General features: G+C 47.9%; 1 protein-coding gene across 4 annotated transcripts in view; it reads right to left on the bottom strand.

Moving 5' to 3' along the window:
• The window catches only part of SPEG (striated muscle enriched protein kinase), a 157,705-nt gene that overhangs the window by 22,588 nt on the left and 120,534 nt on the right, over positions 1-14,583 (bottom strand). For all 4 annotated transcript variants that reach the window (XM_061609399.1, XM_061609402.1, XM_061609400.1 and 1 more), the window contains 8 exons: positions 12,075-14,295; positions 9,617-9,772; positions 8,794-8,910; positions 8,017-8,184; positions 7,741-7,863; positions 6,162-6,326; positions 5,073-5,847; positions 3,997-4,236 (listed from right to left, as the gene is read on the bottom strand). In XM_061609399.1, the coding sequence (XP_061465383.1) occupies positions 3,997-4,236; positions 5,073-5,847; positions 6,162-6,326; positions 7,741-7,863; positions 8,017-8,184; positions 8,794-8,910; positions 9,617-9,772; positions 12,075-14,295 (3,965 nt within the window). The remainder of the gene's footprint in view (positions 1-3,996; positions 4,237-5,072; positions 5,848-6,161; positions 6,327-7,740; positions 7,864-8,016; positions 8,185-8,793; positions 8,911-9,616; positions 9,773-12,074; positions 14,296-14,583) is intronic.

Genomic DNA, 14,583 nt, shown 5'->3' with positions numbered 1-14,583 from the left:
CCGTATCTACTCAGAAGTAAGTCCTATTGAGTTCTATGGGGCTTAGTTCCTTAATAAGCATGTTTACAGTTGCTGCCTTCAGGGGCATCTATCTATGGTCCCATCTAACATCTCTGCAACACTAAACTCCTTTCTTCCAATAATGGCCAAGTCTGAGGGCACGTAAACCCTTCTTGCCAGAAGCAAGTAAACTAGAAGGCATCAGAACTGCACCTCCCAAGAAATGTCCCTAATGTCCTAGTAAGAGTTCTACCCAGAAGTTGAAGGGTTACGCTGACCCTTTGGTATGTGTTGCTGTGGTTGGTATGGTATTGCATTTAGGGAAGCATCACTGTCTTTTTTCATTTTCTGTTTGCATTTCATGTACCTTTGACCCTCCTCCCTTACATCCATAGAAGCAACAACAGTGGTTCCATGTGGTCAACTAAACCCCTAAAACCCATTGATGATGTGCCTTGTTGGTTGCATGATGGTTTGTTTTTTGCCCACTAATGGTAAAAGAGAATTCACATATTTGAAAGTGTGGCTGCAGTTGTTGTTCCCAAGCTGCTGCCTGTGAAGGTAGACCAAACCATGGGTGTTTTCTCTCTGTCAATTATTACTCACTGGAATTGGATTGGCTGTCCAAGTGAGTTTATAGCACCCCATAGAGTAGACAGAAAGGGTAGAGAATCTTCTTTCTCTTACACATTTCTCAGACCTCTTTCTGAACTGAAGGTTCAAATCTGTAAAGAAGTTTGGAGCAGCCACATTAAAAAATAAGGCCAGGGCATTCCATGCAGGGGGTTGTCAACCCTGCTTGGATATGGATGTCTTTGCAGAGGATCCCTAGTCAAACATTACTAACAGCACAATCCAAACTATATCTACTCAGAAGTAAGTCCTGTTGAGTTCTATGGGGCTTAGTTCCTTAATAAGCATGTTTATAGTTGCTGCCTTCAGGAGCATCCATCTGTGCTCCCATCTAACATCTCTGCAACACTAAGCTCCTTTCTTTCTATAATGGCCTGGCCTGAGGGCACGTAAACCCTTCTTGCCAGAAGCAAGGAAGCTAGATTAAATGTTCCCTAAAGGTGTTGAACTGTGACCTAGGAGACCAGGGTTCGAATCCCCACACAGCCATGAAGCTCACTGGGTGACCTTGGGCCAGTCACTGCCTCTCAGACTCAGAGGAAGGCAATAGTAAACCACCTCTGTCTGAATACTGCTTACCATGAAGACCCTATCTGGGACCAACTTGAAGGCAGTCCATTTCCATTTTGCATCACCCTAAGCTTGTGAGAAAGAATATCCTTCTCACTTCAGATGGACCTAGGAACACCCTATTTTAGGTAAGATTTCTATTTTAATCTCCAGAGAATTTCTTTTGAATGGCATGCTCCAAGCAACTGTGGTTGATACAATGTATCATGCTTAATGACATCATGGGGCGGGCCCTAGTGACGTCACTAGGGCCCGCCCCATGATGTCACTAGGGCCCACCCTGTGACGTCACTAGGGCCCGCCCCCATTTTCTCAGGTTTTTGGATGGCTCCGACCTGGCAACCCTATTCAACATAGAATTTCAAAAAGCAGGGATTTTAAGAGCATTGGTTGTAATGCCTCATGCTAACCAGAAATGAGTAATTTATGCTCACCTCACATGGAGTCTGAAAAATAGGGGTGAGCAACCCTCTCAGCCTTTCACTCTCTCTAAATAGGCAGTAGTTACTTCTTGTTGTTTTGTGTCCACTTAGGGCCCTCCCCCCCCATGTTTTATCTACTCTTTTTGTTCAGTTTTGTTGTATTATCCCCCCAGCCCATCCAGTGCTCCAAATGACTGAGATTCTTCTGATATGAATCACAGACCAAAGATTTTGCAGTTTCCCCCCACCCACTCTAATTCTATATCATCAGCAAAATCCAGTGTTTTGTTGAAATTATTAATCATAATATTGAACAGTGCTAGATCCAGGACAGAGATACAGACATTTTGGCTGCCAACATAAACAAATTAATTAAAATTAAAATAAGAGGGTTTGGAAAGCTGTGTTCTTTACAGAATATTCTGAAACAAGAATCTCCTCTGAAAAAGTATTGCAAGGAGTATTAGATGCACAACAGAAACCCATCTAGGATCAGCTGAAAATAATAATAACAACATAATAATAATGGCTTTTTTTGGACTCACCTGTACAGAATACTATCACCTCTTTTTTGCTGCCCATATTAACCATTTTGTGCTGGCACCCATATCATTTTTTTCAATGCATAAGTACCAGCACCTCATTTTTTACCAAAAAAAGCACTGATAATAATAGTTATCATCACAACTACTAATGCTAATGTCACAAGTGAGATATACAACAAAATGTTGCAGTGTGGATTGCTCCGGTTTAGGAGAGAGGCCCTTCTGTCAGTCCCAACACCTTTGCAAGCGCGATTGGTGGGGACGCGAGATAGGGCCTTCTCGGTGGCTGCCCCCAGGTTCTGGAACTCTCTTCCTAGGGAAGCACGAATGGCCCCTTCCTTGCTATCCTTCCGTCGGCAGGCAAAGACTTTTTTATTCCAACAGGCTTTTGGACTAGAAGATGTTTAAGATAGGACCTCATAAGGTCTGTTGTATTGTTCTATGGTCCTATTCTTAATGTTTTAAATTGTCTTAGTATCTTAAGTGTATGTTTCATGGTTTTAATGTCGTGAGTAGTTTAATTCTATTTTAATTGTATATTTTTGTATTTTTTTTTTACCTATGTGTAGTTTTTATTTGTAAGCCACCCTGAGTCCCAGTTTTGGAAAAAGGGTGGGGTAAAAATAAAGATTCATTCATTCATTCACTCCATTCCATTTCTACCAGTCAGTCAGCATTCTGTGCCCATTGAGCATGCTTAGTTCTTATTTAGCTTTTTTACTCCTAAATATGTTTTCTACTTTTGCAAACCTTGGGTGTCCCCTGAGCCTCTTGTGCGTGGGTGGTGCTATTTTGGCTGGCACTCAGAAAGTTGATTTTATTAGTAGTATATAATGATGATTTTGCCATCAGTGATAGTGCTATCAATGTACATGATGCTTTGCATCAGAGGTGGGAAATCTGCGGCCCTCCAGATGTTGTTGGACTCCAGCTCCCATCAACCCTGAATATTGGCCATGCTGATGAGAATTAAGAGATCAACAGTATCTGGAGTTCCTTCAGCCCTGCTTTAAGAAAAAAAAGTTGTTGCCCCAAGGAACTTACAAAATACATTTCAGCCATGAGGGGAGGCATAGGAGAGACAAGGGTTAACAAGAGATTAATGTAAGCTTATCGAGTTCATGTTCACAGGAATCTGTTCAGGATTCCTACACAGGAATCTGCTCAGGATTCCTAGACAGGAATCATAGGTCAGTCTCAAGATGAATATCAAAGTATGGGAAAGGTTTATATCAATGTATCTCTCTCACATTCACAAATGACTTGCAGGGAGATTCCTTTCAATAACATGAGAAGTCGTCCTCCATTGATAACTACTCTTCTTCAGTCAAGCTAGGCCCTTGCTTGAACTGTCTAGGTGTGCTTTACTTAAAGGTGTCATGCAGTGTATACTATACAAGCATAGTATATTTGCTTGTCCCTTTCCTTAGTTTGTGTTGTTCTAAATTATAGAGTGGAAGATGACAGTGAATATGTTTAAATATTTGGGTCGCATGGAGGTGACGGGACCAATTTACTTTTATTTCCCATCAGCTTTACTGTTCTGATTTAATGGTATAGCTTGCCCAATCGTCCTGACATGAATAGCTCCACCATAGGTTTTCAGGTCAACTGAGTCATGCTCCAACAGTGTGGCCAGACCAATACTGGGGATGTTCCTTTGAAGCTCCTGTCTTGTCCTGGTTTTTCTCTTTGTAACTCTGTGTTACTTTGCTTGTCGGCTCAAACCCACTGTTGAGTCATGCTTGCCTCTCAGACCCAGAGCTTCTTCTGTTAACACCCTGAAGGCCAACCCCTCCCTACCTCCAACCTTTCCCCCAGCAAACCTGTCAACAAAGTGGTAGAGAATCTCCTTCCCAGTGCAGTGTTCAGCTATCAGCACCAGATAGCGGGGAGTGATGTAGGCCTCGTGCAGGGCCATGATGCGTTCATGGTGCAGGCCTTTAAGGATCTCATATTCCTGTAGGACGCTCTGCTTGCCTTCAGCTTCATATGGCACAATCTTGGCCATAAACCGCTTGCCTGTGGCGTTCTCCTTACATTCCCGGATCACTCCAAACCGGCCCCTGCACATATACACATGGAGCATGCTCAGTATGTATCTGGATCCTTGCTAGGCCTGTCTAGCAAGTGCCTAGCACTTGGCATAAGATCCATATCTCTGAAGATACATTAGAAAGGGGGGAAATGTTGGGAATGCTATGGCCGCAAAACATGGAGATCTCTGTTACATCCAAATCACTGGTAGTCTGTAGCTGCATAGTATACAGTGCTGAGAAATTTGTAGTCCAGAAATTGACTGGAGGGGGGCATCATTCAGGGTAGAGCCACACTTACTGTTGTGCTGGTTCCAGTGCATCTCCACTTCTGTTTTCTGAAAACTGGGGACATGACGCTAGTCAAACTCTGCCCTTTTTTACTCTAAAAACTGGTTAGATCAGCTCCAGTGATTTTTTTAATTTTAATTCAGCTTCAAACAAATTTCACAAGTGATTGGTAGATCAACCCCTTGCCCCTCCAAGTGTGGTCAATGGAAATGATTTTCTGTTGGCTCAAGCAGAGACAGTAATTGGCCCAACACTTTGCTGTGGCAGGTCCTGAAAGGTCTGAAGTCAACAGTGGGGAAGGGAGATGTGTCCAGCCAAGGGCAGAGTCACTTCAAAACACAGCCAGAAAAACCATTCTCGCTGCTTTTGAAGGAACTAGTGTGCCCACAGCCTCAGTGATGGTTTGCATGCTATCTGTGTGAAGGACTCAGATTGAAACTTGGGCATCTCCAGGTTGCAGGGTTGGAAAAAAGATTTCCTCCTGTCAACCTGGAGGGCCACTGCTAGATAATACTGGGCTAGAATGACCCCAGGGGCTGACTCAGCTTTCCATGGTCCTGTGAAAGATCCCTTACCGTGCTTTCTCCTCCAAGAAGGTGTAGGGTTTTTGAGGGACCCCCTGGCGCAATGATGAGTCATCCTTGGAAGTCGAAGTGAGCCTGCCCTGGTCCCCACTCCCATTGTCCCTTCCAGGGGTAGTGCTCCGGCTCAGGAAGCGTGTGAGGGAAGGCGCCTCTTCTGTGGTGGGGGTAACTGGTTGGCTGTGTGCCCCTTCTGCAGTGGAGGGTACCCTTGGTGGGATGGAGACGAAAGAGGTGGCCACATATGGAACAGCTTTGGAGGAGACAGTCACTGAAGAGTCTGCCGCAGAGGCTGGTATTGCAGGAGAGATAGGCGAGAAGTTTGAGGCAGAAGGGCCAGGGGAGGAGGCTGGTGTAGGCGAGATCCTGGTGGGTACTGAGGCACTGTGGGTGCTAAGAGAAGATGCAGTTCTGGAAGGCTTTGAGTTTGACTCCGAAAAGGTTGATGCCATAATGGTTGGACGCTCAGAAGAGGAGGCATCCTTGGAGGATGGAACCAGGGCTGCGATTGGGAGCTTTGCCTTCTCTGCAGTCAGTGGCTTATCCTCAGCCTGAGTCACTGGCAGTGGGGCAGCAGGGGCCTTCCCTCCTTGCATTGCCACCAGCCCCTTGTGCTTCCTGGGAGGGGTGGATGGCAAGAGACCTGTGCTTTTGCGCATTGGCCGGGCAGACTGGTCAATGAGGGTCTGGGTGGATCTGGTGGAAGACACTTTCTCTGGGGCAGTTACACTCTTCTTGGCAGTGAGACATGAGAGGGCAGCCTTGGGTTCTAAATGAGAAGAAAGTGAATGAGTTAAGGTCAAAAGAGGATTGCCTGTTTCTTCCCAAAGGCCCAGAGGGGTCCTGGAGGGAACCCCTCTCAGCCAACTGAAGAGCGGGAATCCCAACTATGGCAGAGGCAGCTGAAGAAAAGAAATATTCTCCCTATCAAGGACAGATGCACCTTGATGCCCTGGGGTGACAGATGCCATGGCCTGTGAATTACATGGCAAGCACATTTCCCACAAATAACATTGTAACCGATTATGAGTTGGTTCAGACTAAGCAAGAGCTGAGGACTAAGACCACCTCCCTCATTCTCACCTGCACTCTCAATGAACACCTTCCCTGAGGGGTTGCTGTAGGGGCCTTGTCCAGCCTTGTTGGCACAGGCGACACGGAACTTGACTGTGCTCCCAACTGGAAGATCTGTCGCATTGAAGTAGCAGTCAGCGATGCCTGTGCTGACCAGCTTCCACTCATGCTCTCCTGGGGGGAGAAATGCAGGGATATCAGCAGGTTTAGCTTTGGGAAGAGAAGATTGAGGGGAGATAAGATAGCACTCTTCAAGTACTTGAAAGGTTGTCACACAGAGGAGGGCCATGCAGGACACAGAATCATGGGCTCAAGTTACAGGAAGCCAGATTTCAACTGAACATCAGGAAAAGCTTCCTAACTATTAGAGCAGTACAACAATGGAACCAAATACCTAGGGAGGTGGTGGGCTCTCCAACACTAGAGGCATCCAAGAGACAGCTGGACAGCCACCTGTTGGGGATGCTTTAACCTGGATTCCTGCATTGAGCAGGGGATTGACTCGATGGCCTTATAAGCACCTTCCAACTCTACAATTCTATGATTCTATGATCCAGGTGAGGTGGCTTCTCTGGAAACAGAGTGACCTGCTGCTGTGTGGGGCATATTGTCTTTAAAACTTATTACAATATTTAATATCCCACATTTTGACCCCTCATGGGTCCCCTGAGATGACTTGCAAGAAGTCTTGCAAGATCAGTTGCAGCTCTTAAAATAATATGGATGCTAAACCAGAAACTGAAAATTAAGATCAGAGGGCATGGGAAAAATCAAACCAAAGGTACAGTGGAACAAAAAAGATTTAGCAACAGAATTAAACACAAATAAAGAGGGGGGTGATTAGGCCTTATAAGGTAGGGAGTTCCATAAAGAATGAGAGAACTTAAGGCCTGCAAATATCCTGGCCACAAACTGTTTTAGGGGTTTATGGGTCATAACCAGGACTTTGAATTGTGAACAGGTACCGATGAAAATATTGAGTCATATGCTCTGAAAAGCAGGCCCCAGGCACAATCTGAGCTGCTAAATTTTACACCGGCTGAAGTTTCTGAAAACATTTCAGGGACAGCCCCTTGTAGAGTACATTACAAAACTAATCTGGAGGATGTGATGTGATGTGACCCACGGATGTGCAATAGAGGCTAGATATTGTTTCCATGGGGCTCACTGGAATAATTTGTGCCTTGCATGAAAACTGGATTAAGTCTTGGGAACAGCCATTTTTCTGGACAGTTGAGGACCTATGGGTCTTATCCTTAGATTTGGGCAGAATATGTAACTAAATTGTATAAAATGCAAGAGGATGGGGTAGGGAGAATGCTAGGAAGCATCCTTTTCACTCGTGATGTACTATCAAGTGTTTGGGAACAGACAGGCCACCGAAGCAGTGGGAATGGGATGATGACAGCCAGCTGCACCACAGTTTTATTAGAAGGATGCTGAATTCTGCACATAAGACTATGGGGGTGGACATGGTGTCCCAGATGGTCCACAAAGAACTAGGGGAGTGCATGTGAGCGCTAGAGCCTTTGCAGAGGAGATGGCAGAAAGCAGCTGACAATATTTGCCACATCCAACCAGTTCATACCATCCATCTTGCACTCCAGTGTGTACGTGCAGGGTGCTTGACTATCCGCTGGTCTCCATAGCACCAGAACTGTATTCCTGTACTTCTGGGGGATTTCTGGGGTGCCTGGTCTCCCAGGAAGCCCTGTTATAAATAGATTGGGGGGGGGAGAGAGAGAGAAATGAATTCAGGAGTATGAGATAGCAGCATCCGAAGTATGTGACCAGAGACAGGCTCATAGATGTTTGTTTGAGGAAGTGGGGAGCCATAGGACACCCTTCTTCTGTCCTTCCTTACTTGCTACAGCCAGGGTGCAGGAACTGGTGGCAGTGCCCAGGGCATTAGTCGCATTGCATTCATACAAGCCTGCATCCTTCTTGGAGACTTTGGAGATGGTGAGCAGCTGACGGCCATCCTTACATGCCACAATATTGAGAATGCCCTCTGATACCAGAGCATGCTTATCTGCAGAGGACAAGAAAATTGATCCATATAACCGCATTAGGCATATTAGTAGCCCACACTATCCTCCATAACTCCCCCCAAATGCTTCTTCTCAGAGTTGGTACTCAACTACTCAAACGTATAAGCTTGATCAGAAGCCAGAGCACCTCTTTCCCCCTGTTGTATTCAAGGGGTCCCAATCCCAGCACAGTTTGTTTGATACTTCTGGGTTCCAAATGAATGCAGCCATCAGGGTGGCAACTAGCGTTAAGGAAACAGAATCTGCAGCATAGAGATACAGGGGTAGAGCAACATCTATCTGCGCTGGGCTCCTGCCACCCAAATGACACTTTCAATTCAGGGCTAGAACTCCAGGCTGAGTGTCATTCTAGCTTTTTCTTAGCTCTGTGGTTGAACCTGCTTTAGGTGACATCACATCACAGCTGTTCAGCAGGACATCTGTCGGGAGGGACCCACATACTGTGGGATAACTCAGTGAGTATCAGGTTCTCCCCCTTCCTTTTCTTGAGACCCAAGAGGCTATACTGATTCTTCCAGCCCAAATATGAACAGGCATGCTCTTAATGATGCATCGCCTACCTTTCATCCACAGTATACAAGGGGGCCTACCTTTCATCCACAGTATACAAGGGGCAGGGCTGGCTGCAGGAAGGCAACAGAGTTGCACTGCCTCTCCCTCCAGCAATACCTGGTCCTTCAGTTTTATGTGGAAAACTGGAGGGAAGTCTGAGTTGAAAAAGAATAAAAGGTATACATTAGAGGATGCTGTCAATGACCACTTACTAAAGGCAGGAATTCTGTCCCTATCTGTCCCCAGGGTGGGAATTATCCTCTACAGCAGGGATGAGGAACTTTGGGTGTAGGGGCCAATTGCAGCCCTCCAGGTCCCTCTGTCTGACACTCAGAACCTTTGCTAGTCAATGCCTCTCTTCTGGCCACACCCCTTCTTCCTAGGCCACACCCCTCACCAGTCCTGCTCCATGCCTTCCTCAAGTGCTGTTGCCAAGCTGAAAGTGTCCTTGAACTGTGATAATGCCTCTTGCTTCCCTGGATGGAGAGGGGTGTGTTAGAACTGCTGACTTTTGCATTTAACCTCCTCTGCAAAGATAAGAGTCCCATCTTTCTACTCAGTTTTCCCTCTGGCGCTACCCACTACCTCCAGAAGGTTGCCCATGAGGAAATGCGGCTCCCAGGCGGAAAAAGGTTCCTCACCCCTGCCTTATAGAATTGAGTGAGGAAAGGAGTGGAGAGGACACTTCAAACTCAATCCTTCACCATTATCTTCCTCTAGAATGGCCCACTCCAGTTGCCTAAGCTGTTGGAACTTTCTAGCACAGCTGAATATGTCAGAACAACTCAGATTTCCACTGGCCACCACACTAGGCAGAATTTATCTCACAGCAATGCTGCCCCACCCCATAGACATACATACCTGACTCGCTGAGTACATAGGGTTGACTCATAATGACAATGCCATCCCCTCTCAGGCTGGCAGGAATGTTGGGCTGTGATGCAACCTTGCCTTTCTTGGCTCTGGACAAGCTCCAGCGTTCCCAGGGAGAACCGCGCCGGTGGCTGTCACCGGGACCTGTGAAGACAATGGATATGGGTGGGCTTTTACTTGCCCAAGCCAAGAGAATTCTGGGAAATGGTTGGGGGCCTGTTTGACAAAATGCTTGCTTCCCCTGAATGTGTTCAAAGCAGTATTCATCCTCAGGTAAAGTTGGGGGAGAATTTTGGTTCAGTTCACATTTAAAGCCGAACCGATCAAATTTGCACTTTCCAAAAGAATATGAGAACCAAAAAAGCCGTGCTTTGAAATTTGCACTTCTCCAAATCTTGTGATGCAGTTCTTCAACCAAGTGGTGTTTACAAAAATGCATATTAGAAGAAATTGCTTGCAAAAATGTGTACATTAGTGAAAACTGCATACAAAAATGTGTTTGTCAGGAAAAAGTCATACTAAAATGGTGACATTTTTCATGAGGATTTTTAAAAAAGAAAATTCGCAAATTGCTGCAGAAATATGGAGTACTGAATTTAAGATGGGAAAAATGAAAAACAGAGAACCAAAACTGACAGATCCTTCCATCCCTACCCTCAGGTCACACATATTCTTCCACCTCAGCCATTTAGCAATCTCTATATACCCAAATCATTTTTCTCTCTTCCTCAATCCCCAGTTCCTCCAAGCTTTTCTGGAACTTGTACCCCAACCAAAATTTTAAATTACAGTACTTTCCCCATATTAAAACATAGACGACACTTGTAAAGTAAAGGATGCCTTTAAGCATGTGCAGAGGGCCATGGTCATCTAACTGAGAAACATCAACTCTTCTCCACATGGCTATGGATAGGGGGAAAGGCAATGACTTCCAGAACCTTGTAATTTAGAAATGAAATAACATTACACTGCACAAGTTCTGACGTAGCATAATAAAGTTACATCTTTAGAAACATATGCATTTCTTGGCACACCTCTTGCCAAGAACAAATAAAGAAGGTAACAGTCCTTAACTGAATTGCTCCCTCTTTACTTTGGCCTGCAGGAAAGGCTATGCCCTTCACCTCATAAAAGTACAGCTCCCACTAGCCTGCTTGCCTGTCCGCTCTACCAGCTACCAAGCCTACTCTGAACTGCCCACTAGATGATGAAGAATCTTTTGCAGGCCACACTAGGTCCACCCCAATAGTATCTCATGGCAGCCATTTTGTGAAATGGACAGGGCCACAGAAACATTCTCCCATTGCTCCCCAACTGCATAATTGGCCTATGAGCTAAAACCCAGGTGTTGCTGGACTGTACCATTTCAATCTGCAGGCATGGGTGTGGCGGAGGAGAAGCAATATTTGAATATTCCTCTACATAAAATACAAAATTAGCATGTCGGGGAGCTTCTAGGCTAGCTTTTTCCCTGAACACTAGTTTTCTAAGAGTAGAGATAATTTTATGTCAAGAAGGATTCAGACGTTTGAACCTCCATAGGTCACATCCACACCATAAATTTAAAGCATATTTAACTTACATTGAACGCACATGTCTTCCCCTCAAAGAAGCATGGGAACTGTAGTAACCCCCTCACAGAGCTACAATTCCAGCACCATTAACAAACTACAGTTTCCAGGAATCTTTGGGGGAAGCCATGCGCTTTAAATATATAGTGCGGATGTGATAGTCTACAATTGAAGAGACCAATAACAAACACACTGTATGGGGCAGGGCTGGTGCCAGACACGACTGGACCATTGGGCACCAGCCTGACCTGGGCCCACAAGACCGTAGCCCAACACCTCCGATACATGCAGCACGGGGCTAATAAGCCTGCTCACATGCCTCACCTACCTCTCGTGTCATTTGAATGATGTATGCATATCGCACATGCCTACCATCAACCAAGATGGCAGCAGCAGGGGCATTAGCCCCTTAGGGAAGCCTTCGCTGCCATCATGGGTGATGGGAGAGAGAGGTGATGGCAGACATTCATACTGATGGGAGAGATAGGTGGGGCGGGCGTGTGGGCTTATTGAAGCCTGTGCTGTCTGTATTGGGGGATGCCTGGGAGCTCCTTCTCCATGATCCGTAGCAGGTCAGGCTGCAGGATCCGACACTGCCACGGATCATGGAATAGGAACACCACCCTCCCACCCTGAGGGGCCCTTCAGAGGCCCCTCTGGACCACAAGGGCCTTTGGCCAGGGCCCAACCTGGCCACCCTCTCGCATCGGCCCTGGAGTGGCATTTCTCTTTTAAGCTCTAAGGCTAGAAAGCTAAGGTGACAAATCCCCTATTCCGTCTTGTCTCCACATGTGTGTATCAGCTTGCCCAGTGTGCAAACCCCTTCCCCCCTCCCTCACCCCACTTTCCAGGGCTGGTTGTGGATCTTTGCTCACCACTGCCAGTGGATGTGTCAGATTGGAAGGACTCTGTTGAAGGGACACTGGCAGACTGGGCTGCCAGCTGGTTCTGTGGGATACCCACTTGACGGAGGTTTTCACCCTCAGAGGTTGCCCGGCGCAGCTGAGAAAGGAAAGGAGCTCTCTTCTCAGGTTGCCTGATGTGGTCACCAGCAGCAGTGTTGTGGTCTTCATCAGCCTGCTGCTGCGAGTGACCGCGTAGGTGCGTGGAGAGGCGCCCCATGGTGGTTCCAATCTTCCTGCGCACAGCCATGACAGGTGACTCGCTGGAGCCTGGCTCTGACTGCTGGCTATCTGAGTCTTTTTTGTCCTTGGAAGCCAGGCCCCAGGAAAGTCGCCGGCCTTGGACAGTTGCTCCCCCTCCTTCTTCTTCCTTGGCCTTCCTCCTCTCAGTGGGAGGTGTGCGTCGGAGTCGCATTGACATCCTACGGATGAAACCACCTTCCTTCTCCACCTCATGCAGGTCCTGCACAGAACGAGAGCGCTCGCCCAGGTGTCGAGAGACTCCAGACTTCAACAGCTCTAGCGGAGCACCCACAGGCCCTGGCCGGTAGATGCCCTCCTCCCGCGGCCCAGCCAGCTGCCGCTCCTCAGACCTGGAGAGTAGCTTGCGGCCCCTGCTGAGGGAGCCTTCCCTGCCTCTCTTGAATTTGGCCTCAAACACCTCTTCAGAGTTGATGTCCACAATGTGCTCGGTACTGGAGGAGTGAACTTGGGCAGAGGATTCCTTGCCAGGGGTCTGTGTAGAATTCTTAGCAAAGACAGCTGTGTGGGATTGCAATGTGGCTGGTGAGATCTGAGGTATACTTTCTGGGGCAGCAACAGTAGGTTCTGCTGCCTCCCTGTGAGGGACTCGGGCTGACTCACCAGCTAGGGTCTGCATGATCTCAGCATAGGCAGATCTCTTGAGTGCTGAGCCACCTAGGGTGGGTAAAGTTGGCATGGGGGATGTTGACTCCCTTGAGGAACCTATGGCTTTCACAGCCGCTGGAGTTTTGGCAAATCTGGCCAATGGCTTTTCCTCAGGTCCCCTGGTAGTTGGTCTCCTCAAGCTAACCTTGGTGGTGGGCTTTGTTACCGCCTCCACCTCAGGGGTGGGTGGTTTGTAGGAAACTTCATGTGGTGTGTGGGGCCTGGACTCATTCAGAGCTGAGAGGGATGGTGTCTCTTTTAGCCTCTGAGGCTGGGCCAAGGGGATTTCCAGTGGTGCTCCGGAGCGGCGGTGCAGGGTAACAGGCTCCCTGTCACCTTGGCTGAAGGAGCTGCTCTTTTGGAGGAGCCGTCCCTCAGGGGGCAGGTGCTGGGGAGCTGTCTCACTGGAGGCTGCACGCACCATCTTATGCCCAGGGGATAGCTGTTTCTCCAACCTGGGAGGCCTCAGCCCCTTCTTCTCAAGGCCAAGAGTCTCCAGCAAGGGCCCCCGCAAGCCACTCAGTTTGCCATCCACAGGGCTGCCACGCAGCAAGCGCTGCCGCATGAGCTCCAAGCGCTGGGCGTATTCTTCCTCAGGCAACCTACCCTTTCTGCAGTACAATGTGCCAGGGCTGGGACTCCGACGGGGCAACTCCATGGAGGCTGCCTTGGTCAGGCGTTTACGGGGATGGGACTCAACTTCATCCGAGGGAACGCTAAGCAACAAGGCACTATCTGCAGAACTGCCACGACGTAGTTCCCCCTTGTGTGAGACCTTGTTGGATGCTTCTGGGGAATCCAAGCTGGAACCTTTCTTCAGGGCCTTTCTGGGGTACTCTGGCTTTTTCTGGGCCTCATGAGCCTCCTCATCAGAAGAGCCAGGCTCCTCAGCCTCAGTGGAGCGCTTCCGTGGCAAGGTACCCTTCTGCCTCCTGACAGAAGGCTCTGCTTCTTCCTTTCTTTTGGGCTCCACGGCAGCTCCCTGCCCCTCATCCTGCCACTCCATGGATGTGCCCTCCTCATCTGCTGGAGCCCCATCAGGTCCCAGTGGCTCATCATCTGTTGGGATCTCAGTGAGGGACATACGGGAGCCAGAAAATTCAGGCTGATGGGGCATGGGAATGTAGGGCAACTCATCTGGGTCATCAGAATCGGAAGAGGAAGAGAGTACCGAAGTCTCCTTGAGGAGGCGTGGCACTGCAATAGACAAGTGGCTAGACGTGTCTTCCAATAGCTCCGGAATAGGCCGTGGTACCATGTTGCACTTGTAGCTAATCTGGGAGCGCTGGGGAGAGAAAGCATATGGTGAGGAGAAAATGGGATGGAGCTCAAGCAAAGACTCAGAGAGTTCTCATCCCACCCACACCTTGCTTCACAGGCTTTCCAGCTTGGCTTGTGTTTACCTACAATATCTGGTGCCCTCCAGAAGTTGCTGGACTACAGCTCCCATCATCCCTGATCATTGCCATGCCAGCTGACCAACAATACCTGGAAAGCACCACCTTGGCTACCCCAACCTGCTCAGTGATGCTGCCTTGCCCTGTTGTAGAGATCAGGCAGTCAAAAATATTTG

This window comes from Rhineura floridana, chromosome 2, assembly GCF_030035675.1.
Source record: "Rhineura floridana isolate rRhiFlo1 chromosome 2, rRhiFlo1.hap2, whole genome shotgun sequence".
Lineage (NCBI taxonomy): Eukaryota > Metazoa > Chordata > Lepidosauria > Squamata > Rhineuridae > Rhineura > Rhineura floridana.
This window is presented reverse-complemented; position numbering and strand designations above follow the sequence as displayed.